This window comes from Vespa velutina, chromosome 4 (assembly GCF_912470025.1).
Source record: "Vespa velutina chromosome 4, iVesVel2.1, whole genome shotgun sequence".
In the NCBI taxonomy this organism is placed as follows: Eukaryota; Metazoa; Arthropoda; class Insecta; order Hymenoptera; family Vespidae; genus Vespa; species Vespa velutina.
The window spans coordinates 6403072-6430678 of NC_062191.1; the positions used below are offsets into that span (position 1 = coordinate 6403072).

At 31.6% G+C, this 27607-nt stretch overlaps 6 protein-coding genes across 10 annotated transcripts; 3 read left to right on the top strand and 3 right to left on the bottom strand.

Moving 5' to 3' along the window:
• Positions 1-106: 106 nt before the first annotated feature.
• Positions 107-5478, bottom strand: LOC124948880 (CCHC-type zinc finger nucleic acid binding protein). Of its 2 annotated transcripts, none has more exons than XM_047493159.1 (3): positions 5257-5478; positions 3508-3761; positions 107-3345 (listed from the first exon to the last, which is right to left on the bottom strand). In XM_047493159.1, exons 2-3 carry the CDS (start codon positions 3748-3750, stop codon positions 3124-3126), a joined length of 465 nt encoding a protein of 154 aa, XP_047349115.1. In that variant the 5' UTR covers positions 3751-3761; positions 5257-5478; the 3' UTR covers positions 107-3123. The 2 variants fall into 2 exon arrangements, with proteins under 2 accessions (XP_047349115.1, XP_047349116.1); XM_047493160.1 differs by lacking the exon at positions 5257-5478 and adding an exon at positions 5064-5197.
• Positions 5479-6058: 580 nt separating this feature from the next.
• On the top strand, positions 6059-8808 carry LOC124948631 (peptidylprolyl isomerase domain and WD repeat-containing protein 1). 2 transcript variants are annotated; one of them, XM_047492504.1, is made up of 8 exons: positions 6059-6310; positions 6554-6656; positions 6732-6928; positions 7018-7211; positions 7295-7632; positions 7714-7903; positions 7980-8555; positions 8637-8808. In XM_047492504.1, exons 1-8 carry the CDS (start codon positions 6214-6216, stop codon positions 8778-8780), a joined length of 1839 nt encoding a protein of 612 aa, XP_047348460.1. In that variant the 5' UTR covers positions 6059-6213; the 3' UTR covers positions 8781-8808. The 2 variants fall into 2 exon arrangements, with proteins under 2 accessions (XP_047348460.1, XP_047348461.1); XM_047492505.1 differs by having other exon boundaries at positions 6065-6288.
• An 80-nt stretch (positions 8809-8888) lies between these two features.
• Positions 8889-9398, bottom strand: LOC124948503 (mitochondrial pyruvate carrier 4-like). The gene is made up of 3 exons (XM_047492208.1): positions 9299-9398; positions 9102-9243; positions 8889-9015 (listed from the first exon to the last, which is right to left on the bottom strand). Exons 1-3 carry the CDS (start codon positions 9396-9398, stop codon positions 8889-8891), a joined length of 369 nt encoding a protein of 122 aa, XP_047348164.1.
• Positions 9399-9708: 310 nt separating this feature from the next.
• Positions 9709-10166, top strand: LOC124948504 (small proline-rich protein 2G-like). Its single transcript, XM_047492209.1, has 2 exons — positions 9709-9794; positions 9908-10166. The coding sequence occupies exons 1-2, from the start codon at positions 9709-9711 to the stop codon at positions 10164-10166; spliced, it is 345 nt and encodes a 114-aa protein (XP_047348165.1).
• Positions 10167-11865: 1699 nt separating this feature from the next.
• LOC124948624 lies at positions 11866-27578 on the bottom strand. Of its 3 annotated transcripts, XM_047492491.1 has the most exons (9): positions 27247-27578; positions 26942-27125; positions 22774-22986; positions 22024-22273; positions 15534-15754; positions 15032-15195; positions 14777-14868; positions 14489-14681; positions 11866-13189 (listed from the first exon to the last, which is right to left on the bottom strand). In XM_047492491.1, the coding sequence occupies exons 2-9, from the start codon at positions 27052-27054 to the stop codon at positions 12954-12956; spliced, it is 1482 nt and encodes a 493-aa protein (XP_047348447.1). In that variant the 5' UTR covers positions 27055-27125; positions 27247-27578; the 3' UTR covers positions 11866-12953. The 3 variants fall into 3 exon arrangements, with proteins under 3 accessions (XP_047348447.1, XP_047348446.1, XP_047348448.1); XM_047492490.1 differs by having other exon boundaries at positions 26942-27578; XM_047492492.1 differs by lacking the exon at positions 22774-22986 and having other exon boundaries at positions 26942-27578.
• On the top strand, positions 17684-20757 carry LOC124948625. The gene is made up of 3 exons (XM_047492493.1): positions 17684-18009; positions 19238-19450; positions 20203-20757. Exons 1-3 carry the CDS (start codon positions 17904-17906, stop codon positions 20466-20468), a joined length of 585 nt encoding a protein of 194 aa, XP_047348449.1. The 5' UTR covers positions 17684-17903; the 3' UTR covers positions 20469-20757.
• Positions 27579-27607: the final 29 nt, after the last annotated feature.

A 27607-nucleotide genomic window follows, 5' to 3' on the forward strand; every position in this document is an offset into this window, starting at 1 on the left:
ATTATATTTTATATAATGACAAATAATATTTATAACAAAGTATCTTTAATTCACGTTATTATTACGCGGAGATAACTATGCGAAAGGGGACGGTAACTAAGAGAAATTAGACATTTAAATTTTATTTGTAGTAAATAATCCTTCCTTCAAACTGAAACATAAATAATAATAATACATGAAGTATATCATAGGCTATCATACAGTTGCTATTTAATGCATACGCTAGCTATAAGGTGAATCGGTAGATGAATTTGTGTAGGGAACAGAAAAAACAAGATCTGCACTTGCCTCTCCGTACACATTCTATTTCAAAAATTCAGTTTAAAAACATAACTTCAAATACTCCATAATCCTTTATTACTTTGTAGCTTATTTTTTCCTTTTCATCCTCTTCATCTTCTTCCTTTAAGTATTAATAGATTAGTTTAATATAAGTCGTGCCATGGCCGGGCGTGCGCCGGTCCAATTAATTCATACACTGTAACAGTCGTATTCTTTACAATATTCGTACGTAAGTCTTGTAGCAGAGACAAAAGCGCAGGTGCCCTAATCGCACTCTTTTTTTTAAATGCTCCTTTGAACCTTTGGTGCCACCAATGATCATGACTTATGAATCACGTGTTCAAGAATGAAATTTTTAAAAAATTCAATCCTTAACAACCCAATCCTTACGTCTTAAACAATATACAAAAAAAAAAAAGAAAGAAAAAAAAGAAAAAAAAAAAGGAAAAAAAAAAAAAAAAGAATAAGAAAACGCACGACAGAGAACGAAAAATATTTTGGTAACGACGAATTCTTATTTCAACCTGAATTTTCTTAATGCACATTCAGTGAGAGCACCAAAGGTTACTCAAGTCCAATAGCAGAATATAATTTTTTTTTTGATCCTCCAAATCTCGTCAGACGCACTGGCGCACTGAGTACTCACTACTACTTCTGAAATCCATGCATGAGATCGGTTTAAGTCCCGAGTAGTTAAGTGTATAAAATTGTTTGCAGGACACCTGTACTACGTATGTAATACAACTCACAAGGCGCGCTTCTGTTCCACTGAGTCAGGCACGCCTGGCTTCTGAACATTAATACACATTGTCGCTGCTGGTAAAATCAGATTCTCCATGTACAAATCACGCATTATGACACCAGCAGCTTGTATCATTCAACGAAACGACGTTTAACGACACACTGACTTAAATATCGTAGAACATCGATAATTTAATGGCATTTTGCGTGGGATGTTCATGTTGAATCTACCTAGAGTAAATACAGATCCACGTGCATTCCTTTCATCAATTGAAATTTGAGTATCTTCATTCGATAGAACGAACATTAATTAATGAACTAGGTAGTTCGATTGATTCATATCCCAATAGCGTTGTTGTTCATTATTTATAGACATTGTATAACCACCAAACGAATCGTCATTTATTATAGTCTTACATATATGCCTTATTCTCAAGGAAAACTTTTATAGTTTTGTACTCGCATAAAAGTAACAACTTTCAGCTAGAACTTCGTTTCTTTCTTTTTTAGTTTTTTTTTTTTTTTTTTTCGTGTGAAATTCATAACTTTTGAGTATGAGTCAAGTTGATATTATGCGATATATTTTATTTTTCTATTAAATACTCAAGGTTATTATGTAAAGCTTATTCACGAATTTTCACTTTGCGACTTACAAAAAAAAAAGATTCATATAGTACTTTACATGAAAATATCATTTTTTTTTTCTGCGATGTAAAAAACAAGAACCACCGGAATTAGTCACCAGCAACGACCAGAGTATAACTAGCTTTTTACAGTACAAAATACAGCTCCTGCGCATATGTATCTATATATGTATATACATTTTGAGACACACACATATATATATACACACACATGTATTTAGTAACGAAGTACTTCACCACATGTAAGGATATTATAAGGTTAATACAGTAATTTTTTTGCTATACGAGATCATAATGATCATTTGGAAATACGAACAATGATGATTTTCTTTATATATTTTCGAGATAATGTATATAAAATGCCTGAACTTTTAATGAATTTTGCATGTGTATATATATACATACACATAAAAAGCGTAGCAATCTTAAATGGCCATACCAGTTTTTAATCTTACACAAATAGTCATTGTTCTGCTTTCTGGGCAGATTTTAAAACATGATGGTCCAGCACTATTTTATATTTATGAATTTATAAACATTGTATGTTTTACAATCATATTGTAGTTTTATGAAAGCAGATATTATTAAAAAATAACCGTTCTGCGAACCTCGTTACATCCTTACACGTTAAAAATTGGCGTTACTAAACCTTATTTTTATGCATTCGGGGCCAGCACGTTTATATATTTCCTTTCCTTTCCCATTTTACTTTTGAAATTTAACGTGATTCAGCTAGAGAGTTTGAGAGGGAGGACCGAATACAAGATGCGTGGATGTGAGAAAGGAATATGACTTAAATTTGCCATTATTCCCACGGTCATAACATCCCTTTCTAACATTACAAAGTCCTTCAGTCAGTTCATAAAATTTCCTTTTCAATATACCAGGGAAGATAAGATAGAGTCTGTTGGACTGATCAATGTCACACAGTTTTAAGAGATGGTGGCCCTTGCGAACTTCATTAATGCTTCCAAAATCCATACATCTTGCATTACGAAATAATTCACGTACAAGATAGTTTGAAGGTCAAGGGACAGAGGATTTATGTTGCTACTCTAATTCAATCGAATGTTTATAATATTACATCGTATAGTGTGTGTGTTTCCGTGTAAATGTTGGTGTAGATGTGTTCGTGTGTGAATGTACTTTGTGCGCGCGCGGATGTGTGGTGTAGTGTAACAGCAATAAAAACTTAAAGACATTATAAGAAAATCCATGTGAAAGAGAACAACGGTGGGCACAGGGAAGGAGATTTGGGAGAGGGAGGAGCTCCGGGAGTTGGGCATGGAGAGATGAAAATTCGAACGGTAATGACGAACACGCTTTTGCGATAACACGCGTCGCTGAGAGAAACGTCCGCACATCCCTACCTAGCTACAATCCCCGGTAGTGGCGCGCACGATGGTAAACGGCTTATCATTATCATTAAGCGAGCGGCACGGATTTGGGTTATCTCCTACTTCCTCTCCTCCTCGCATTCGCGGCTTATGTGCCCCGTCTTGCCACAAATGTAGCAAATTTTACCTCCTGCCTCAGTGCAATTACGAGCGATGTGCCCCGTCTTGTTACAATTGTAACAGCTCTGCATAGCAAAGCGTGCAGAATCATTAACACCTTCTGGGCAACTGCGAGCAATGTGTCCAGTTTTATTACAATTGTAACAACTCATCTCTGGACCCTAATGGAACAGACAATGAATATATATCCATCAAGATATGAAGAAAGGTTAGTTTTATTTTTTGGTATTTTTTTTTGTCATAAACATAGCGGAATAAAAGAAATTTCTCATAAGCTGTAACAATACCGAACTTATTTGATATAAATTGATAAATATACTAACTTGCTGGCAATCTTTTGCAATGTGTCCAACTCCATTGCAACGATAGCATAAGTCTTGATCTTCTTTACATTCACGTGCAAAATGTCCAAACTGGTTACATTTGAAGCATTTATCACGACCACGTCCAAATCCTCCTTCTCGATCACGGCCACGATCTCCTCTGCCACCGCCTCCACCACCTTGTGTACATTCTCGTGCAAAGTGGCCCATTCGATTACATTTATAACATGCGTTTGAACTCATTTTTTATGGAGCTGTAATCATGTATATTATCATAAATTTTATATATAAAATATTTACCGTCTATAGTCAATGAGTATATCCGAAAAGTTATAAAATTAATTGTTTTAAAAAATACACTGTATTATGAGGTTATCAGGATTGGTTTTATATTTTTTATCTACACTTCATAATAACTGATTTGTGGAAAACAAAAAATTCAATATTTCATAGAAGCAAATAGTAAAATTTGTCAATTCTTAATTATATGTTTATACATGTTTAATGTAATATTAGAAAACTACGAAAAATACTGATGAAATCACCGAGTCCAAATATGAAATACCAACAAAGTTTTGTTATGTCATCTTAATATGTAGTAGCCAGTTCGATCATGTCGATATATGTAGATATCTATCATAATGTAGATCCATGAAAGCGCGGTCACGCGCGCCCATGGCACGCGTTCCGTTTGGAGAAAATATTTCTTGGAACAATTTTTGAATTCTGTACCATTAAATTATTCAGGGGAAAAAAAAAGAAAAAAAAAAGAAAAAGAAAAAAAACAATGAAAGGAGAAAACATTTCGTAACGATTGGTGAGTTTCGTGGGCAGACGGAAAAACCATGGAGATGTCAGAGTACACGGAACTGCTCGCCATTGTAACGACCGTCCATCATTATCGAACATTCGTATCCGATCAACGACCTATAATCAACGATGTTGCGAAAAATAGCGAAAAGACCAATAGGACTTATACAATGACTAGTTTAAAAAATAATATAAAGAAGTTAAACTCGAAGATAAAACATAACGCACGTGTTTCACAGAGCGAACCCAGCACGGGGCATCGCACCGATTGCCATATAGCCGGCGGTAAACCGAGGGAGGGAAGAGATGAGAGGAGAAGGGGAGTGGTGGCAAGAGTGAGCGAATGCGAGAGCTAGAGAAAGAGAGAGAAAGAGAGAGGAAGATAGAGGATGAAGGAAGAGAAAGAGAGAGAGAGAAAGAGAGAGAGAGAGAGAGAGAGAGGAGCCAACATATCATGGAAAGAAAATTGCGTCCGGCCATATATTACCCGGCACGACCGACGAAAAGAGAAAATGAAAGAGAAGACAAAAAAATACGAGCGAGAAATCATAATTTGTCGTACAACGTGGCTTTCGCCCCCACTCGATGGAGCGGTGGTACGCCACGGCGCGAAGATGGCATCCGAGAGTGACGCCGCACTGCACTTTTTTTGCCTTTGCAAAGGAGAACTTGACGAAGCAATCTAAGGCCCGCGAAAATCGCGATTCGCATACTGAAGATGTTCCTAGATTTTTTAACAAATGTACCGTGTATACCACCGTTGTCCGATAAGCCACGCTCTTCCCCAAGAGGAGCTCCTAGCACGGTGCAAAGAGACCGAGAGAGAGGACCACGTGCGGAGCCGTACGCCGTAAAAGAAACTTTCCGGGATCTATCTCCCCCCTCGCGGTTTTATAGATCGCGGCTTTTCCCTCAGTCGAACCAAATCTTTCGACTCACCTTCTCTGATTCGATGTTATGGAGTAAATGTTAAGAATCCTTCCTCCTTTCGAGCTTCGTCGACGCAGTCGCCGGACGATGGGAGTCGTGGGTAGTACTGTTTTCTCGTGAAAACTTGAACCGAATACTCGAACGAACAGCTACGGCGACCATTGACTACGGGAAGGAAGACCGGCCAATCGCCGTTGCGCTGCCCGCCAAACTCTCCCGTTACGACAATGAACGCTGCCTCCCCCCCACTCTATCCTCCACCAATCCCCACCTTGACCGATCAGTCTTCCGTAGTCTACTACGTGCTTCACGCAGTGATTAATTTCCGTAACTTCCTTTTGACTTAATGGCCGAAATAAGCTAAACAATTATGTATTTATACGATATTATATAAAAGAATAATTTTATTGACTCTTAAAAATCTAATCTGATCATTCTATATAGATAATCATCTGTCGAAAATCATCGTTATTATGATTGCCATTGATTGTCATTGGTCGAAAGGCAATATGGTTATTTTGCGAATCTATTTCGACCAATCATCGATACTCTCGAATACTATCGAATTGATTGTCGTTGCGTGTCTGTTTCATGAAAGTTTTCACAATATCTGATTTTGAATAAATGGATTTATGTAAAATACTATGCTAGATGGTGCGGAAAACAGATCAGATTTTTTTGATCGGTTTACTTGTTTTTGATAATTGTTTTATTAACGCACGTAGTCATGCACTATTTTGATGCATTTTGGTTCACCGCCATGTAAATGTGGACATATAGAAAATATCCGTCGCACAGTGAAATATCGCGTTTAGGAATCGTTCCATCGATCGTCTTTGTGCCGTTATGCGACGTAGTAAAGTTGATAGAAGTTAAAACATTTTCCGTATGCAGATTGGTGGCGCTGTATGTTGTTATTCAAACTGATTGGAAGTATTATAAGGAACGATAATTTTCTTTTTGATAATGTCTAATGAAAAAAGAAAACAGGATGAAGATGACAATGACGATGATGGGGCTAATCAATTATTTTTGGAAACGGTACCTAAGAAAAAACAAAAAGGTTCATTTATACATAACCTATTTATTTATAATAAATTTTTGTATATATTTAATAAATATATTGGAATTTAATTTTTATACGATTATATGTGTTTTATTTCTGTTTGTTGTATTATTAAAAAGGTTTTGGTTGATTTCATTTTCTTTAATTTCTTAATATAATTTTGTGTACATACAATACCAAAAATGTTAATTTGCCATATCATTTTACATATTATTATTCAGTTTTTTATTATTTTTACAGTGTTGGAATATGAGCAAGTATATTTAAGTAATTTGCCATGTTGTGAATGCTATGAGAAATCTTATATGCACAGAGATGTAATAACTCACATTGTGGTAACAAAGTTAGTGTTTTTTATATAATTAATAAGATTTTATTATAAAATATAAGAATAAATTGTTTTATTTTGTTATTACAGGTCATATTTTATACTTACTGCCAGTTGTGATGGACATTTAAAATTTTGGAAAAAGCAAGAAAAATTGATAGAATTTGTAAAGCACTTCAGAGCTCATTTGAAGGCCATACAATATTTGGCAGCAAGTTCCAATGGCATACATGCATGTACAGTTAGTTTGGATAAAACAATGAAAATATTTGATATAATTAACTTTGGTAAGCATATCTTTTTGCTAATATAAAATAAGAATTATATCCTCAAAAGAATTTTCTTGCATTATATAATTGAAATATTATATGTACAGATATGATTAATATGATAAAATTAGAGTTTATCCCTCTTTGTGCCGAGTGGATATATTCTGCTGGTGATGCAATTGCTGTGATTGCTGTATCTTCACAAGATTCAAATAAAATATGTATATATGATGCTCAAGGAACTAGTACAGCATTGCATGTTTTTGAAAAGTTACACACAAAACCTGTTGTATTTATGAAGGTAATATTTTAGTTTATTTAAAACTGTTACATATGGATATAAGTGTTCCTAATCCTAAACATATGTCTTATATTTTATTCTAGTATAATACTGCCTATGAGACATGTATATCAGTTGATAAGGCAGGTATACTAGAATATTGGACAGGACCTAAAACGGAATATAAATTTCCAAAATGTGTTAAATTTGATTCAAAATTAGACACAGATTTATATGAATTCGCTAAAAATAAAACTTATCCATGTGGTTTGGCAGTATCTGCAGATGGTAAAAGATTCGCATCTCTTAGCGGAGATAGGAAAGTAAGAGTTTTTAATTTTCTTACTGGAAAATTGTACAGAATATTTGATGAAAGTCTTCAAAGATTTTCTGAATTGCAACAAAATACACAACAATTACCAAACATGGAATTTGGAAGAAGGTATTACATAATATTAATATATAATTGTTATCATGATATACAAATATAATTTAAAATTCTTTATAATTTAAAATTTTTAAGAATGGCTGTTGAAAGAGAGTTAGATAAAACCGAAACAAATATAGGAAGTATAGTTTTTGATGAATCTGGTTATATGATATTATATAGCACAATGTTAGGTGTTAAACTTGTGAATCTTTATACAAACAAATGTATTAGAATAATGGGAAAACCTGAAAATATACGTCCTATGCAATTAGCTTTATTTCAGGTATACCTTTTCTTCAATGATGTGTTTCTTTCAATTTTCTATATATGTTTATGTTTATTTAAATATTTATATGTAGGGGAAAGCAAGAAAAACTGCAGCAGCTGTATCAGTAGAAATGGAAGCTGCTGAAAATCCTACAATGGAAATGAATCGACCAGATCCAATTCTTTTTTGTACAGCTCATAAGAAAAATAGATTTTATATGTTTACAAGGCGTGAGCCAGAGGATATAAAGAGTCCAGAATGTGATAGAGATGTCTTTAATGAAAAGCCTTCTAAAGAAGATATTATTTCTTTTACTGAAGCAAGCAATGTACAAAAAATTTATGACACTGCAATTATACATACTGCACTTGGTGATATCCATGCAAATCTCTTTGGTAAAGATGTACCAAAAACAGTTGAAAATTTCTGTGTTCATTCTAAAAATGGTTACTACAATGGACATATATTCCATCGAGTAATCAAGGGTTTTATGATACAAACTGGAGATCCCACTGGAACTGGGACAGGTGGTGAAAGTATATGGGGTGGTGAATTTGAAGATGAATTTAGATCTCACTTAAAACATGATAGACCATATACTTTAAGTATGGCAAATGCAGGGTCAAATACAAATGGAAGTCAGTTTTTTATCACATTAACACCTACAGTAAGTTTGTCACTTTGATACCATTAAATCATAAATTTATTTTTTTTTTTTTTATTAATATTGATATTATCTGACTTTCAGCCTTGGTTGGATAATAAACATACTGTATTTGGAAGGGTGGTCAAAGGAATGGAAGTAGTACAAAATATTAGTCAAGTAAAAACGAACCCTAAGACCGATAAACCTTATGACGATATTCGTATTGTCAGTATTACTGTTAAATAATTTTATATAATAAATGTTTATTTACGTATGTTGTTTTTTTTTTTCATTCATATCTTTCATACATTAATAGATGATGATAAATTTCCGAATTATGTCGATTTCATTATATCATTTTTGTTTCTTTTGCTCCATACGATGTAATAAAGCTCTAGCAAAAAGGTATTTACTTGTGGCACATGTGAAAGCATTCACACTAAACAAATTATAATTCTTTGGTTTAATTACCAACGAGTATCTGCTTGAATTAATGAGATTTAAATAGATAGAAGATTAATAACAATAAAATACGAAGCAATTATATAATATGCTAATATATATGACCTTGACCATATTGCGCTTGTTAGCATAAGACTAGCGGTTTGACTAAGAGAGATCGTTTCTACAGGACGATTAATATCTCCTACATTTGCGATTACTAAACCCCATTTAAAAGTTGGAGCCCAGAAAAATATTGTTGTAGGTCCTGCAAGAAAACGAATAAAGTAAAAAATAATTATAAGAAATTTTATTTATGTTACCTGCAGGATGTAAAAATATAGGACGAAATCTTTGGGGAAGGTACGATGCGATCAGTAACATTGCTCGTTTGTAAACAGTTGATTTATTAGACATAGACATCTTTTAGTATAATTATATATATAATAACACAATGCAAATGCTATCTGAATGTTCGATTCTCTGATCAAGAAAAAAATATTAAGAAGTATATAAAATTCACAATCTGAGAAAGTAACATAAACGCATAATTAAACAAATTTATGTAATCGATTTATAAGATAGTGCCGTTGTTATATATAGAGGTATCGAGTATCGATTTTTTCATAACTTTCGATTCGTTTAAATCTCTTCAACATTTATAACCTAGACTTTGTTTATCTAAATTCAAGTATAAAGAATTACAAAATATATCATTCATAACATTAATAAAATGAGTTGTAATATTAAAAAAAAGACGTCGCCATGTTGGAACGATATGGAAGAATTAAAGTATCTTCTCTGTGCTATCGATTGTTGGTAATGCTAGTATATGTATAAACATTTTTTTTACATTATAAAATAAATTATTTTATCTTGATTTGAATTCAATGTTTGAATTTCATAAAATCTATCGAAATATCATTTTATAGCAAATGTCCGCCCGCTCCACCACAACCAATATGTCGTGTAATATTACCACCTAGAATTCAAGAGATTGGCTGTATCACTCCATGTCAGAGACCTGTGTGTTGTCCACCACCGCCATGCTGTTTGCCTTTATCATCAGGACCCTGCTGTCCTTGTCCTTTACCACCTCCATTATGTCCATTACCACCACCACTTCCGCCTCCCCCAAGGCCTTGCTGTCCACCGTGCTGTCCATTACCATGCTACCCTCGCATTTGCTGATTTTTCAAAATACGATTGAACAGACGAAAAGAGAAACAGACAGAGAGAAAAAATAAAAAGAGTAAAGTGATATGGGCTTCTTTATCTTTCCATAAAGGCGTTTCTTAAAAAAAATATCGATAATTGTACACCAGAAACATTGGAGCGAAATATTTTAAAATTTGCCCGAAGCATAAAAGAAGGTTTCAAGTGCTACTTTTAGATCAAGTCTAATAATCGTTTTATTTAAATAAATATATATATATATATATATATATATATATATCTGTACGTACATCATATATTTTTTACATGTGCATTCACAGTAAATAGCTATTTGAAAGAAAACTATAATGAAACTGGAAGATTATATTCTTGTATTTTGGTTAAGAAATATATGATTCGTCCATAAAAAGAGAGAGAGGGAGAGAGAGAAAAATTGCGGGTGTATCGTGAAGAAACATTTAGATTTTATTGATGAGGTTTACAGAACTGCTTCTTTTTATTTTGTGCTTGTTATATAACGAGATAAAACAGATCATTGATCAGGACGACTACTTCATTGAAAAAGAAAAGGAAAGAAAAGATGGGGAGGAAGAGAAAGAATAAGTGTGGGTGAATGTTAAGTTGGGTCGAACGAGAATGAACTCAGCCGGAAATGAATCGAACCTAATAAAAGTCTCCCTGCAATTTTAGATCGACCGCAACCGAAGATGTCCGAATAACGACGACTAACATTATGACAAATCATAGCGTAGGTGAGAGCAGTTAACGGGAGGTCAAGTCGTTCTGAGAACAAAAGCTACTTGAAAAATGATGATGTTGCGACGCCAGTAATAAGAATGTTTCGACGTAATGGTTATCAAAAGAACATAATCATTTTTGTCTAGTTTTATTCTCGTGCTTGTCTTTCCTAACTGCTACGTATAATCCTTTATTTGATAAATAATTCTTAATTTGATAAAACTAGAGAAATGCTATATTAGATTTCTTACAATAACACAAGTTGATAAGAGAAATGATTGATGTTTTACATTTCTTAAATTGTAACATAACGTTGTATGTATTTAATCAAATTAATTGTAAGAATATATATCTTTAAAATAACACATACCTTCGTTCTCTGATTGAAAATTAATATTTATTTATTTATAAATAATTAACAAAGTATAAGCGAAACGTTAACGAGATCCATTTTTAAATATTTATATATATATATATATATATATATATATAAATCAATGTAACACATGTATATATAAATTAAGTTTCTTCGATTACTTGGAATATTAATAATAATAATAAAACTAGAAAAGAAAAAATTAAGAAAAGAATAATAAGAATAACAACAACAATAATAATAAAAATAACGACAATAATGATTATAATATTAAATATATATTATGCAAAATATATTATGCAAAATTATCTTATATCAATGAGAAGTACGCATTAATATTATTTCGTGGAGTGTAATCGATTAGTATTCAATCATACGAACTGTATTATTTATATATATATAGAATAACGAAGAACTTTCGAAGGTAAGTTCTCAGTGTTCGGACGATTTGAAAATAGAATCTTATAACGAGATCACGGGTTCGTGTGGATGGAATGTGAGAAAAGCAAGTTATCGAGCCATTCTTTTACGCGTGCGCGTGTTGTCATACATATACAAATGTGTACGTTCAGTAGATATTTCAAAATAATGATGATTTCGATACCTTTCTATGTTTTTTATTTTTTTTATTTTTTTTTTTTTAATCAAAATCAGAAAATTGGTTCGTTAACGAAGTTTTCTTTGTTCAAAGAAAATAGATAAAATAGGCTCGGCAATAGAAAGAAACGGATAATAAACGTTTCTTTTCTTTTTTTTTTCTTTTTTCTCTTTATTTTTGGTACGCCTTTGGCACAATTCACATCTTTGTACGATCTATCGTTATACATATTTAACGTGTTTTTATTTGTTGTATATTATTTTTGGACCGCTTCTTCAGATATCACGTACTTCTCTGGAAGATTTTTTAATATTGAAAGTAATTTTCCGACTTTTTTTTTCGGTAACATACCATGCACACATATATGGTAAGATTTACGGTCATTTCTGTTTCTTTAATTTATTATGTTTTACAATATTGTCGAAATATCGACACAACGAAAGAAATCTATTATCGGGTATAAGATCGATGATTTATTGCGTAATGAACTATCATTTTTCTTCGTTGCTTTATCATTCAACATTGTCATATTCTTATTGGTAGTCATATTAAAAATAAATACAGAATGCGTTTGAGAAATTACACATAATGTTACGTAGCAATTCATCAATTCGCACAACTATATATATATATATATATATATATATATATATATATACGTATATATATATAATAAATAATTATATATATATTTCCTCTTTTCGATGAAGTATAAAGGAAGCAGTACTTTTATTAGTCACCACTTGGAAATCGGCCAGACTGATTGGTCATATTGAATGTGTATGCAGTATGCAGTGGTCAATAATTGTACAGTTCACTTTTTACACAAGACATCTTATTTTAATCGATCCATGAGAATATTGTTATAATTATATCAATTGTCATAATTGGTGTCAAACAATTATAAATATTCGTGTTTAGTATTTTGAATTTCTAGAAACATTAGTTGATAATGTTAATAATTTTTATGATATTCACGAAGATCGATGAAAATGAAGATACTACTTATTGAATATATATTATATCTTCTCATGCAATTTATACATCGACTTACTGTCTTTGGGCATTTAAGAATAAAGTAAAGAGATTCTTAAAGGACAAAGAGATTCTCGCAGCTTTTAGTTTTTCGCTTGAAACCGAGCAAATTTTTTAAGATTCTCCTGCGATGTTTACTTTTTTTTTGTCTCGTAGCTTGATTTCGATCACGTTGAGGATTTAATTTGATTTGCGCCAAGATACCAACTAAGAGTTCATCGACATGATGATCCAATCCCGATGATGTTTCGATGAATTTGCAGTTCCATCTATTCGCTAAGCGTCGGCCGACTGTCAATGTGATCAAGAAACTTTACTGGATTTTTATTTCAGGTTTGTTATAATAAATTATATTCAATATATTATATACATATACACACATATAGTTCATATATATATATATATATATATATATATATTATGTATGTGTGCATATGCCTGTTTATAAAGTTTATAAATAAGTGAATACAAGTATGACCGTGTATAGATATGTATGTTTAAAATTTGTTAATAGAATAGATTATTTATAAATTAAAATATGAAAATATAAGATCAGCACCTTCATTAATTTCAAAACTGTTCTCATTAAATTTCACATTTCCGGAGAGAACATAATTCTGATAATTTAAATGTGAGTTTTTTTGCTTTTCTTTTTTTTAACTGAGAATATAATAATATTTCATGGGAGATTACTGTTTCTTCTTAAGATGAGAATACCTATTATAAGTTTTAATCAAGTTTTGTAGGCTTAATACCGCGCGATCACTTTTACGTAGAATTGTCAAAGAAGCGTACGATAAATATAAGTTTATAACTTTAAGGATTTCCTCTTGAGTAATAGTTGCGGTTTGTGTTAGAATTCTATTGTGAAAAACTGTTACGTTTTTTCTTGAGAAAACATCTTAAAACTCGCAATTTCTACTCGGAAAAATGACGATAAGAGCTCGTTCACATGAATTTCTTATTTTATCATTTTCTGCAATGGCGAATACTTTTTATATTTATATGTTTACGCGACACTAGAATCGGTGAAAAAGTAGAATCGATCGCCAGTGGTGCATATATAGTATTGATACCAAACAATTCGATTGTTTCATCGATAAAAGCAGCATTGATACGGCGAATCAATGTTGAATTGTTCCAACAAACAAAGAAAAAATAAGCAGAAGAAAATTACGAGGGAAGAGTGAGCATACGATCAATTCTAGTAAAATATATTTATTAATAAATTAACGTAATAATATATTAAACAAATAAATAAATATATTATATAATAATATATATTCTATAAAAAAAAAATAACTATATAAAATCAAATTATGCACGCGCGAATACATTTTGAAGGGTTAGCTATTTGGACGATAATAGTTTTGAAGTTAATGAAGATACGCCGTTATTACATTCTATCCTGTATATGAAATATGTAAATTGCAAAATTTTGCATGTAATTTCGATTTTCGATTTAGCACTGACAATAAAAGCAGGATCCTCGTCAAATGATACGAGGTGACGTTATCTCTTTCTCTCTACGACAAAGTTGCCTGGCATAAATGTAATTGGAAAGTTTAAAGTTCCTACGGATTTACTTACCCACAGAGAGAACCTCCCGTTTCCTTTCAAGATCGACCTTGTTCCCGACTAGGATGACACCGTGATTCACCATATAGTCACTATTCCATAGATAAAGTAAAGTTTCCTCTGCCACTTTCAAACTCCTTTGATCTACTACAGAGTAGACGACTACGTAGACATCTGGATTGTAAGTTGAACAAAAAGACTCGACCTCGAATCAATAAAATGTCGAACATCAATCATGAGAACGATCTAACGAATTTTCATATTAGATCTTATTTTTGATTATTAACGATGTTTGCTTACCGACATTTCCGAGGTCGGATGATCAATGATTTCCAATTCAGTTTCTTGACCGTCGAGCATAACAGAAACACTTTTCTGACCGTACTCTTCATCTGAAAGAGAACTTATTTAAATTTTATTTGTATTTTATATTTTATATTTATATTCGTATATTGCATAATTTTATTTTAAATAATTTAAAATTGTTTACTTTTGAAAAAGCAAAAACCGTTGGAATTATTTACAACGATAAAACATTTCTGTGGAATTATTTACCTAAGGAAGCATCGTAAGCGCAAATATAATCGCTGGTCGTGAATTGCGCCGTTAAAGCGGTTTTACCGACCCCGGATGCACCTAACATGCCAACCTTGTAAGTAGCCACTCGCTCATTACTCGTCTCTTCCTCCGTTTCTATTCCAGAGAGTTGCGAAGCCGAGCTGAGGCAGAAAAACAAATGTGTAGGTTTTCGTGTAGCAAGAAGAAAAAGAACAGAGAGGAAGAAAGAAAATATAACATTTTATTAGCGGAAACTTATTTTGTTTCATCCAACGTTTTACAGTTTTATACTTATTATTCGTTATTTTATTAAAAAAGATGGAAGCCCTTTAATGTCTTTTTGATCTTTCACCCAGTAAATAAAAAGATAAATATAAATGTTTCTCTTTTTGCCTTTGCTTCTTTTTATCCTTTCTCTCTTCCAAAGCACATTGAAGTATAGAAAAATATATCCGAAGTAAGATGTGTTATCTATTTTTATCTTTCGTTTCTCTCTTACCTAAGTAATCGAACCTCTCTCGTACTGCTGCAACTGGTGCTACAAGAGGTGACACTATTGATGCTCTTGCTGCGACGACTCTTCAATGAATCGCCGAGATTAAAAACGCCATTCGCTGTAATGGAGAACGATCGTAATCTGTAATATTCGACACCATCTTCGGTTTCGCCGTCTTCACCACCGCCACAAGCACCACCTCGTTTCGTTTCTGCCAACATTGGCTGCAAAAGTGAGAATAGATGGTAATGGATTTGAGAGTTTAAGAGAATTGCAGGAGTATTCTGTTTGTCTTTTAGGGCATAATTTGAATTGCGTGAGACGATGTTCCGGAATTTGAAACAATACTAGTGGCAAACTTTCAAGCGTATATTAAGGTCATAGTGAATCCTCGATGCGACTAATACTATGCACTAATCGAATTAGATTTCTCTCTCTCTCTCTCTCTCTCTCTCTCTCTCTCTTTGTCTCTCTCTCCTTCTTTTTTTCTTTCGACGATCAGTCAGCAGATTTTTTTTAAATATCACAATGACATTTGTACGTGAATTTAAAAAGTGCGTAAAAATTCAATAAAAGCGAAGTAGATGTTAGATTAAATCAATTAATATTTCATTATTTATGTGTATAATGTTGATAACTTTTTAAGAGAGAGAAGGTAAGGGTAAGGAAAAAGAAGAGAGAAATACAATAAAAATTAATGATTGCAAATAATTAAATCTCATTATAATATTATTGTTCACAAATATAGGTACTGTCGAATGATAAAATGGTCATTATCTTTTTAGCATCTGATTAATATCCATTTAATCTATTTTCTTTCATATGGACAAAATAATCGAAGTTTTTTGACTACGATATGTATATATATTCTTAGGAAATGATTAAGCCGCCAGGTAAATTTCTTTTTTGCATACTTCATGTCAATGATTTTTAACTCGAAAATATGGAAAATATTATAATTCATAAGAGATGCACATAACATGATCAAGTTTAAATAAGTGAACGTGTAAAAGTTAAAGTCAATTGTCTCGAATAATTTTCGTAAAAATAAAAAAAAACCTTCGAGTTTAGGAATCGATCATCGTTCGATTTCGTTGAAAATTAAAAGAGAAGGAAAGATCGATAATTGAATCGATGTTTCCTCGATCGTGACTCGTTTCTTTCTATAAGAAAATTCGTGAAGCGAATATCATTGGTCTTCGGTGATCTGTCAATGGCCCTAAGATAGCGTAAAATTATCGATCAACTTCATCTACGAGAAAATCGAAAGAAATTTTTGAGAGTCCTTTAGAAGGGTTGGCAAACAGAGCCGGCGATGTTACTTTTCATGAACGCAAGGGTCCTTCTATTTTTTGTTCGATCTGATTTTAATCAATTCAACATCACGATCACAACGACGAGAAAAACGACGTAATCGTTTTCGACGATTAACATTCGAGCGATAAGTTTTGCTCTAGCCTTTCTCAAGAATAATCCTTCTTTCCTCCTTATCTTTTTGTTTTTTCTCTTGCCAACATTTTTTCTTTTTCGTCATCCCTTGATCATCATTGACATGGAAGTTCCTACTTTCTCGGAGCTTGGTAAAAACGCACGAGATGTTTTCAAAACAGGCTATTACTATGGCAAAGGTATCTTTAAATTGAACGTTAAATCAAAGAAAACTGGTGTATTTGAAATGACCAGCGACTTGACCTTAAACGTCGATGTTTTGAAGGTATAATTAATATAGGAACAATTTTCTTTCACCTTTTCTTTATTTACTCTTTATGAAAGTTTTCTTCTCTTCTCTCTATTTCTCTAGGTATATCATTTTCTAATAAGCTACCTTTGTTGATACTATTACTATAAACTTCGTGAAATGAATATTGGTTAAATATCATCTCTATCCTAGAATAACACATTTATTTTTACCTTATATATATATATAGTTATTTCATTATATAGTACTTATATATTATTATATTGTATTATATATATATTTTATTATATTATATATATATAATATAATAATTATAATATATATATAATATATATATATATAATATATATATATAATAATAATAATATAATATATATATATATATAATGTAGTATTTTTATTCTTTTGCAACTGGTTTCAATCATTGATATTTAACTTTGAAATATAGGTTGTATCATAAAGCACAAGAATAATATCGGTTATGAATTCGATATAAAAATAATAGAAATTAAGTAGAAAACTATGTTTATGTTGACCTTCTTTCATACGAATAGTTGGATGGTCTCTTAGAAACTAAATATAAGACTGAAGACTACGGTAACTTCATACAAAGATGGACGACCGACGGAACGGCTTCCATAGGTTGCGAACTGACTGGAAAAATTATCGAGAATATGAGCATGTTATCCGAATTCTTTTACAATCCACAAACTTCGTTTAAGGGCATGAAACTCGATGCAAAATATAGCAACGAGAGGGTCACTGGAGTTTGCTCATTAGGTTGGTATTATTTTTTTTACTCTCTTATTATCATTAAATTTATGTCAACGAAACAAAACAATGTATAATGAGATTATACAAACATATAAAATGTTGTAAATACTAAATGCATAAGATAATTCATTAATGGATGAATTCATTGTATCATAAAACGTAAATCTAGATTGATTGTGTTTTTGTACCGATTTTTTATTATAATTAAGTTATATTTCTTTACAACATTTTTATACAACTCCTTTTCACAAAGAAGTTGCTAATAGTATGAGGTAACGTTTATTTAATTAAAACCTGCGAGATAATTAAAATATAAAAACGCTTTCTTTAATCATATTTTTATCCTTTTTCTTTGATTACCGTGAAAAGAAGAGCTGCATAACATAATTACTTGTTTAGGGATAAATATGTGCGCTTTACAAATGAACAATAAAACAAACTTACCGACTTTCAAAGAACTTAAAATATTAATTATAATATATTAGTTAATTATAAAAGTTCATCTCTGAAATACATATTTTTATTTTATATTATGAGCAGAAATTGCATGCCTTTGAATTATATATTTTTGTGATTCTACGATAAAGAAAAATCCGTGAATTAGGTTGTTCTATTTCGCGATAGAAAGAATAAATATATAAATAAATAAATGTATATTCAGATATTCGTTCAAAATAAATTATGAAGGAATATAATTATTTAAAACGTTCGTATAAAAAAAGCATATGTGTCTATGTCATTTTACAATTAATATAACGAAGTCTAGGCCAATGGCATTAAGTCACTCGACACCAGTCATTTTCTACAGTGGCTACTCACAGGATTTTTTTCGTTTCAAACAAGAAACCACGAAGCTCAGGCTCGTTTATCTCCTCGAAGGAAAGCAACCGTTCTCAGTTCTGATCTACTTTGGAGATCGAGTAAGATTAACAAAATAACGAGGGCGTGTTATACATGGATTAAATCATTCAACATCTCCGATGTTCATTACTAACAAATTCGTGCGATATTATTAGTATTTACTTAATGATTGTTCTTAGAGAAAGAGAGAGAGAGAGAGAGAGAGAGAGAGAGAGAGAGAGAGAGAGAGAAAGAGAGAGAAATATTCTTTCGAAAATATTCAAACCAAAATTTCAAACGAAATTTATTTTACGATTTCATTATTTTCTTTATTTATTTTACGATTATCTTATTCATAATATAAGTTATTTTTTAAAAAATTCTTTTCCCACAGTTAACGACAACTTCGACTCGAACTTGAATCTTTATGGTGGAGTTGTTATGAGGATCAAGGAGATCTTCCTAGGTTACCAATGTGGTTACAAGACAGCTACCAAAGAGTTGACGAAGAACGACATCGGAGTAGCCTTTGGCCTTCAGGACATTTTCTTCCATTTCAGATGCAATTCGATACCACGCGAATTTGGTTGTTCTATCTTGTATAAAGGTTAATAATTTTTTTAAGTATTCTATACTTTCATATCTCTCATTTATGAAGCATGTTCGCTATCCTGTATTTAAAAAAAAAAAGTGAAACATTTATTTTTTTTAATTATATCTACGTTAAACGATTCTAGATCTTTATAACGTAAAAAAAAATTCTTGAACTTATAAAACTTAAAGTATTATCCGCGAATAAAATTAATTTAACATTGCTCGTTATGTTTTTCGATAATTAAATAATATTTCGAATTTATCGAATTGTTGGATAAAAGAAAATTCATATTTCAATATATAAAAGGAAAGTTTAAAGCAATAGACGTTATAAATGAAATTTTTCCGTGCACTTTTCTATTTCGCTATAGAACAAATTAAACAATCGTGAGTATGCGCTCGCACATTTTGTGGCCTTTAAAAATACCAATGATTTTCACTTTACAATTAAGCAAAGTTGCGCTTAGATTACTATGAAAAAGTTTATTTACTTAATGAACTCGTTTTTCTTTCTTGATCGTACAAAATGGAATACCTGGCGATCAAAGGGCTTATCTGATCTTATATTTATTTATCTATATTATATTTATTACAACTATATCATATTTGTTACTATATTTATTATCTTATCATTTTTTAGCTATATAAATATATATGCTTTTTATATAACATGATATAATATAGAAATCATTGTTCTACGAATTAATTTTATTAACAATATCATTTATTGCTTCTTGCATTTTATTTTTCTTTTTTCTTTCAAAGTTAATTCCGATTGGGACATCGCGATGAATGGAATATCGTCGAATAGCGAGAATTGGAATGAGTGGATGATTGGTATAGCAGCGAAATACATACTAGATGAAAATTCGGTCCTACGATTCAAGATAAACAGTGCTATGCAATTCGGTACGAGCCTACAGCAAAAGTTGAACGAGAGCACGACGGTCTCATTGTCATTTTGTTTGGATTGCATGGATATTACTAAAGGCAATCATAAAGTCGGCTTGGCGATCGACATCGAAGCTTGAGAGGATGAGAACGTTATTGAATACTTTAAGATATGATTTTATTATCATGGTCACAGTCAGTCATCATTATTTTTTTTTCGTCTCGAATTTTCGCGTCATTTTTCTGGCGCGTAATACGAACGTATTGCTTGTAATAATACAATAATAATGATGTTATTTATAATAATATTTTTTATAGATATTCTGTTCTTATTAAGAACGAAGACGAATATCTTTTTCAATGAATGAGCGAATAAATGAACGAATGAAATTATATTTATTACTTAACAACATATTTATGTAAATTAATAAGACCTAATTGAATACATTTTCAAATAACGTTATTTATTATGAAATATCATTGTTTATATAAAAATGTATTCGGTGTGATGCCCATGGATGCTACTATAGATGTTTTTGCATCGATTAATGGTGAACGATAAAATGAAGAGCGATTTGTTTTCGCAGATACCTATCGCAGATACGATCGATAAATGAGGGTTCTTTCGACATACGCGAGATAATATTAAACTAGGAAATTAATCATGTCATTGTAATTTCATATTTTCGTAGTTTGAAATGCAGGATTACCAGATTTATATCTATATTTTTTTTTTTTTTTTTAAGACGATAATATTAGAAGTATAAAGAGACTTAAGAGATTAGAAAATTATTCGTAATAAATAATATTGTTCGTCTCTGTTATATAAGCATTTTAAAAAAATCGATTACTTATGCAAATATTAAATATCACGTCGAGAAAAAAGGTAGAACTTTATAGCTTGTCGATAATGTTACTTGTGAGTCTCATCAATAAGAAATTTTTCCTAGCTTCTGAGACAGACGATCCATTCGCAATATGTATTACAAAGAGTCTTAATTTAAATATGGAAGTTTAAAGATATATTTATATATAACCATGTCGTAGCCATTCCGAACAATGTACGAACATTGTTGGAGAATTAATATGTTAATATTTATATATAATCGTGCGGTGTCCTTTCCATGTCCGAACATTTATATACGATTAAAGATCGTCCATGCATGTGGTGATTAGTTTGAAGTTAGATATTATATCGTCATGCACGGATAAGACACGTTCAGACAGATTTATACAAATCTGTGCTGTAGCCGTACACCTCCGTTGTGAAATCGGGAAATAAAGAAAATATTGATGTCTATCAAATATAACCGAAGAACGTGCGGATCATAGATGATGAGGGATATGGCACGGCTGATGTATAAACTATTAGATACAAAACTATAGTAACTAATTCGAATCTGGTACATGGCTTAGACACGAAATGGCACAGTTGTATATAAATGGACCTTAAAAGGATGGCATTCGTAAATAGCATTATCGACGAAGTATAAAGTGATACCTATTTTCGGATGGGAAAATATTTAATAAATATATTTTTTGGATTTTTCGATCGTACAAATAAAAAATTTAAGAAATTAATTATATTACTCTTTTGTAGCTGTCTGAGAACGATTAACAACCACAAATTGTTAAAGTTTTGCACAATCTCATACTTATTTGTTTATATATAGATTTACGCGATAGAATACTCACCCTATGTCGTGGTACTGCTGGCATACTACTGGTTCTACCACGATATTGCCTCGGCACAGGTGCACGAGATCCCGTTCCCTGTCCAACTGAGCCGGCAGGACTAGTAGGACTCGGACCACCAGGACTTGCCCCTGGGCTGAGATGGGACGATATGGAGGCTACTCCAGGACTTACAGCTGGGGGAGTTAAGTTTGGACTCCTTGGTGACGGCGAGAGGTGTCCCCAAGGACCCGCTTCCGCCTGTAAAAATCTGAACTTCCCTTCTTTTCAGGTCAGGATCGATTTTCTTTTCGTTTTCTAACACAATTTGATACTTTACCGTGTCAAATATACACCATACAAAAATATATTAAATAAAAAAGAGAAATATAACGAGTAGTTTATTTACCTGCATATTTTTTATTTAATATGTTTTAATATTCGGTAGAAAAATGTAATACGTTAAACTATCTATTTGTTTATATGCATAACATTTGTTAGGCCAAATTCAATGTTATTTATAGATAATGAAAGTAATATTGAAAAATCTAACAAGTTCAATGAGAACATTTTAATTTAGCAATTTTTATTTGTTGGGTTAAACTCATAAATTTTGCATAGTTCTAGAGTAAAGTTTCTATTATGGTTTCGTTTAAAAGCCTCTTCCTCTCTCTCTCTCTCTCTCTCTCTCTCTCTCTCTCTCTCTCTCTCTCTCTCTCTCTCTCCCTCTCCCTCTCTCTCTCTCCTTCTCTTTGTAATTTTCGAAAGTACCTGTGTAGGTCAGGTGTAGGTCTGGCAACAGCTATACTAGAGCTTCTTCGTCGAGGATGCGTTGGCGATTTTGGTCCATCCAACGTTCCATGTCCTTGAGTGCCGGACAAGGAGCTACGGTGAATTCGTACCTCGATTTCGCTACTTCGCCTTTGGAAAGCTCTTTTGCTCCACTTTCTGGCCTTTGTATCGGTACCGGAACCCTCCTGCTTCCTGAAATGCCGGAGATAAAACGATGCTTCGCATTCCCCTCTTTGGAAATCAACAATGTTCTCCTATTCTCGTTAGAAGGGACCGATTCCCGTGTGCGACCATACTGATAAAATAGATTCTACGAGGCGTGTCTTTTCCTTTCGAGGGATCGTTTAGCTTGCTATACAAATTTTATTTTTGCAATTTTTCTCCTCAATGTGCCCTTTGGCATATTGAACGTTACAATATATCTGACAATATTTCAAGATTCGACATACATATGTAGATGAAACAGTTTTATATGGAACAAATACATATACATTTTATACGTAATATTTTATATATATAGAGATGTGTCTACACATATATTTTAGATTCTCTTTCATATGGGATATTAAGCAACAATAATGAAAAACTTGTAGTACGGAATGACTTTTTTCTAACGCCGTTTGAAATATTTTTTACGTAAAAAGAATGCACAATTAAATATGACGGAATTAGAAATTTTTGTCGTTCTGATGTTTTTTCCTTTTCTTTTTTTTTCTTTTTTTTTTTTCTTTTTATTTTTTAGCAACGAATTCTCTCCACAGATTTTCTTTTTCATGTATCTACCAGTCTTATGTACGTACATATTTACATATACATAGATTATGGCAGTACAAAAGAAAAGTACGACAATGAAAGACTATATAGAACAACGGTATTATAAATGAAAATAGCACAAGTCGTAGGACGATTTCTTGGTCGATTTTTCGAGGACGGTTTTGACATGAGGGTTCTTTCACTCGAAATGGCATCATTTCGCACACGCATGCGCGCACTTCCTTTTACACATACACATGTGCGGATAGCTGATAATGCTGATACATATATACACGATATATATATATATATATATATATATATATATATTTACGTGAGAATATGAGACGTAAAACCGAGCTTCAATGCGTTTTATAAGAGGTTAAGTAGGCGCAGCGCGCAGAATTCATGATTAGACGACGAAATCTCGAGTTGTTAGAGTAGTACTTGGGTATGCTAGGATGGCTTGCTAATTGCCGAAGTGCAAACTTCTTTATTCTTACATCTACCGATTCTATGCTGCTTTGTCCACGAGAGAGAAAGACAGAGATATACGACGATGACGAGAGAAATCGATTTTCTGATTTCCTAAGGAAATTTCTACCGCTGCAATTTCTTGCATTGAGTGATCACTAAATATTTTTGTGTTTCCTGCATTTTTCTTTTTACATTTCAATTTATATCATTCAACGAATTTATTTTATATCCATCACAAGAATCGAAAAATTGAATTCGAATAAGGGTTCTTATTGGTAGCATAACGATCTATATGAGTATTCATATTTTTTCAATGATCAATTCATCTTTTAATGGAAGAATTCAACAATACGAATACATTAATGGAAACAAAATTTTGAAAGAGAAAAGTAATATTTCCAATTTTTAAATTAACTAATCCTTGTTTAAACGTCACGTCGAGAATTTTTCTTGATTATCGGTCAATCGTTATTTTTAATTAAAATCCAATTACATTAGAAATGTCTCATGTTCCTTCAAGTATTGACTTATATTTAAATTGATAAATTCAAAAATATGAAATGTAATTCTTTATATGTTTTACTTTGTTTTCTAATAAACGAAAAGCAATGTTTTTGATTTCAAATTAATTTCTGTATAGATTTTACATCGACATTTTTTGTCGACTGTCGATCGATATTTTTAATTAATTTTTTTTTTAATCGCGTTCTATGATGAATGGATCGTCGTAAACAATTTTTATGACTATAATGAAAGTGCGATTAACGGCTACTATAATGGCTGTTTCTGAAGATATAATCAAAGTTTGATTTTCGTTTCATCCCTCATTTATATGCAATATCGATTTAACGTAATAACAAACGCTTAATCGTTACTTAATTACCTGTCCACGATCCCATTCAACTAATTTCTCATATCGAGAGCATAATTCTCTTGTTCGAAAATTACTAAAGGATAAACAATTAATAATTCTCGATTTAACAGTACGGTAAATTAAACGACAAAATTTACGAAGATTCATTAAAATTTTTTGACGTTTCTTGAAATATTTGTTCGAAGATATAAAAAACAAAGTGACTCAGATAATTATTTCCCCGGGTAAAATTTATTGTATTAATAGCAAATTCGTAAAACTGATGAGACCAAAATCGGCAGATATATGTTTTCGAAATTTTTTTTCAATACTGAAATTATTGGCTCGTTATTGGATATTAAGTAGCACAGAATAAACAGATATATATCTTGTATATAGAGAAATATGTAAAGACAATAGATAGGTTGAACATCTAAATTATTTCTAAATTATTTATATAGTAAAATAATTATTGAAGTATTTTTTTGTTGATGATACTTTGAATGGTCAAAAATATGTAAATTTTTTAAATTAATAAGCTATCTGGATTATTAGAAGATATTTCCACACCACAAATATATCAAATATAGTTTCAATATGACAGATGTCTCATAATGCATTAATTGCATAACTTTTAAATAAATAATTTAGATGTTCAATTTGAGATCACCTGTATATATTATATAAATATGCAAACATCTATTCGATGTCTCTTATTAACAATTAAATATCTGACGAAAATTCCTATTTTTATTTTGCTGTATATACGTACATACATACTATCATTATGAAAAGCATAGTTATATATATTTTTCAGTATGAAGTTTCAGAAGTCTTGCGCGATTTAATTATTACGAGATATATATATATATATGTGTGTGTGTGTGTGTGTCTGTGTGTGTGTGTGTATGTGTATGACGTTAACGCAAATGCGAACAACAAAGTTTCATATAATAAAATGATGAGATCGATAAAACATTAAGGTGTTACATATTTTAAATGTCAAGAGATATAAATTTTAACGATTCTACGATTTATAACTATGTAGTATTCCTAAGATTCTTCGTTACTTTCCTTTATTTTAAAATCGCGAAGTATCGTAACAAGAAAGAAGTATAAGAAAGAAAAAGAAAAAGAAATTACGGTTCGTTTAAAGTACTCTTAAAGATGATGATGCTTTGATCTCCAACGACGAAAAAAGTGAAGGAGCATTAATAAGATCCTTGTCTGTTCTATATAAGACGTATTACTAGTACATCTAACATCTTATCTCAAAAGTAGTCCGACATTAACCATCCTTTTTTCCGTCACCTTTGTTACTTTCTACTTTAATTCGACTTAAGCCTTAAAATAAGTTGCTCAGAAAAGATTCGTTATGATTTTTTTGTTCAGAAAAAAGAATATTCAATTCAATGAGTTTTAATGAGAATATAAAATTTATATCATTAGAAAAATGTTATGTATTATAAAACAAATAGATATAATCATAAATTCGATAATGACATATGGAAGAATCTACTAAATTAAATTAAATTAAAATTAACTTCACATTTTCCCAATAGATACGATCGATGTAGTTCATGTTAACGGCTGACATTATTTTAAATATTCCTGAAGTTTTAATTTTTTCCATTTTGTATGATTTTTTATAAATTTTTTAATTTTTATAATTTATTCTATTTTTAAGTTAGAATACAGTCGGATTGAGTCGTAATTATTTGTGAATCCTCGTAGTGTGTAGAACTTGATTTTTGATATAAATTTCAACTCGATCCATTCAGCAATTTAAATTATAAAGGGTATCACTTCGGCGCATACACACACACACACACACACACGGACCTACGCACATTTTAATTTTGATATAAAACATACAAATTTCAAAAGATTTTTTGATATCTCAAGTAGTTTTACCGCGGTTGTCAGATTTATTGAAATATAAAAAATATTTTAATTTTGAAAACATTCTAAAAATACAGTAGTTAGGAATTCATTTTTCGTTTGATATATATTTTTGTATATTTTTTTTTTTTTTTTTTTTTACGGAAAATGGCCAGGTCTCACCTCGGTATTAATTTGTCTTCGAGCATGTTTGGCAAATCGTCGCTATCTTCGGTGACAGCTGCAAAAAAATCTTGAAACTTGTCTGGGAAGATGCTGGGTGTACAAGTATTCATGGAAACGTTCTCGAGAACCGTCGAGACTCGTTTTTCAACGTTAACCGCATGGTTCTCCGAGTCGGTAGATGCTGCCATTCAAAATGAACGAATGAAAGTGACAAAAATAAATACGATATCACTTCGACGTTCACTGAATTCGAAATCCCCACGAAAAAATCCTGTTAAAGTTCTCGTTCTGCCCAAGCATACCTTTATACAGTCCTTTCACATTCTTTTCATTATTCAAATCACCGATGATTTATCACTTTCGTCGTTTCAACTCTGAAAGAATCATTAAAAACGTTAATTGATGATCAAAGAAATGACCATCGACAAGTTATCAGCAACACAGAAATCTGAGTCATCGATTTCACATCGAATCAATTTTCCAATAGCTCGAATTTCCCCTTTTCAAGAGCCACGAGGTCTCGAAGACGCAACAGGATAATGTTCAAAGGCGAACGAGGGAGATGATAACTCGTAATAAGAGTAATGGATCCGGCTTCGCGTTTCAGCTAGGTCTTGCTGAAAACTGAAGCTCGCATGTACGTTCTTGCGTGTCATACCACCT

Coding starts and splice junctions, on each gene's coding strand:
- LOC124948880 (XM_047493159.1), bottom strand. CDS start 3,750: ATGAGTTCAAACGCATGTTATAAATGTAATCGAATGGGCCACTTTGCA. Junction 3,346..3,507: donor TTGCAAAAGATTGCCAGCAA/GTTAGTATATTT, acceptor CTGTTCCATTAG/GGTCCAGAGATGAGTTGTTA.
- LOC124948625 (XM_047492493.1), top strand. CDS start 17,904: ATGAGCATGTTATCCGAATTCTTTTACAATCCACAAACTTCGTTTAAG. Junction 18,010..19,237: donor CACTGGAGTTTGCTCATTAG/GTTGGTATTATT, acceptor CTTTTCCCACAG/TTAACGACAACTTCGACTCG. Junction 19,451..20,202: donor TTGTTCTATCTTGTATAAAG/GTTAATAATTTT, acceptor TTTCTTTCAAAG/TTAATTCCGATTGGGACATC.
- LOC124948631 (XM_047492504.1), top strand. CDS start 6,214: ATGTCTAATGAAAAAAGAAAACAGGATGAAGATGACAATGACGATGAT. Junction 6,311..6,553: donor ACCTAAGAAAAAACAAAAAG/GTTCATTTATAC, acceptor TTATTTTTACAG/TGTTGGAATATGAGCAAGTA. Junction 6,657..6,731: donor ACTCACATTGTGGTAACAAA/GTTAGTGTTTTT, acceptor TTGTTATTACAG/GTCATATTTTATACTTACTG.
- LOC124948624 (XM_047492490.1), bottom strand. CDS start 27,132: ATGGCAGCATCTACCGACTCGGAGAACCATGCGGTTAACGTTGAAAAA. Junction 14,869..15,031: donor CGCTTACGATGCTTCCTTAG/GTAAATAATTCC, acceptor GTTCTCTTTCAG/ATGAAGAGTACGGTCAGAAA. Junction 13,190..14,488: donor ACGGGAGGTTCTCTCTGTGG/GTAAGTAAATCC, acceptor TCACATTGACAG/TCGGCCGACGCTTAGCGAAT.
- LOC124948503 (XM_047492208.1), bottom strand. CDS start 9,398: ATGTCTATGTCTAATAAATCAACTGTTTACAAACGAGCAATGTTACTG. Junction 9,244..9,298: donor TATATTTTTACATCCTGCAG/GTAACATAAATA, acceptor GTTTTCTTGCAG/GACCTACAACAATATTTTTC. Junction 9,016..9,101: donor ACAAGCGCAATATGGTCAAG/GTCATATATATT, acceptor TAATTCAAGCAG/ATACTCGTTGGTAATTAAAC.
- LOC124948504 (XM_047492209.1), top strand. CDS start 9,709: ATGAGTTGTAATATTAAAAAAAAGACGTCGCCATGTTGGAACGATATG. Junction 9,795..9,907: donor CTCTGTGCTATCGATTGTTG/GTAATGCTAGTA, acceptor ATCATTTTATAG/CAAATGTCCGCCCGCTCCAC.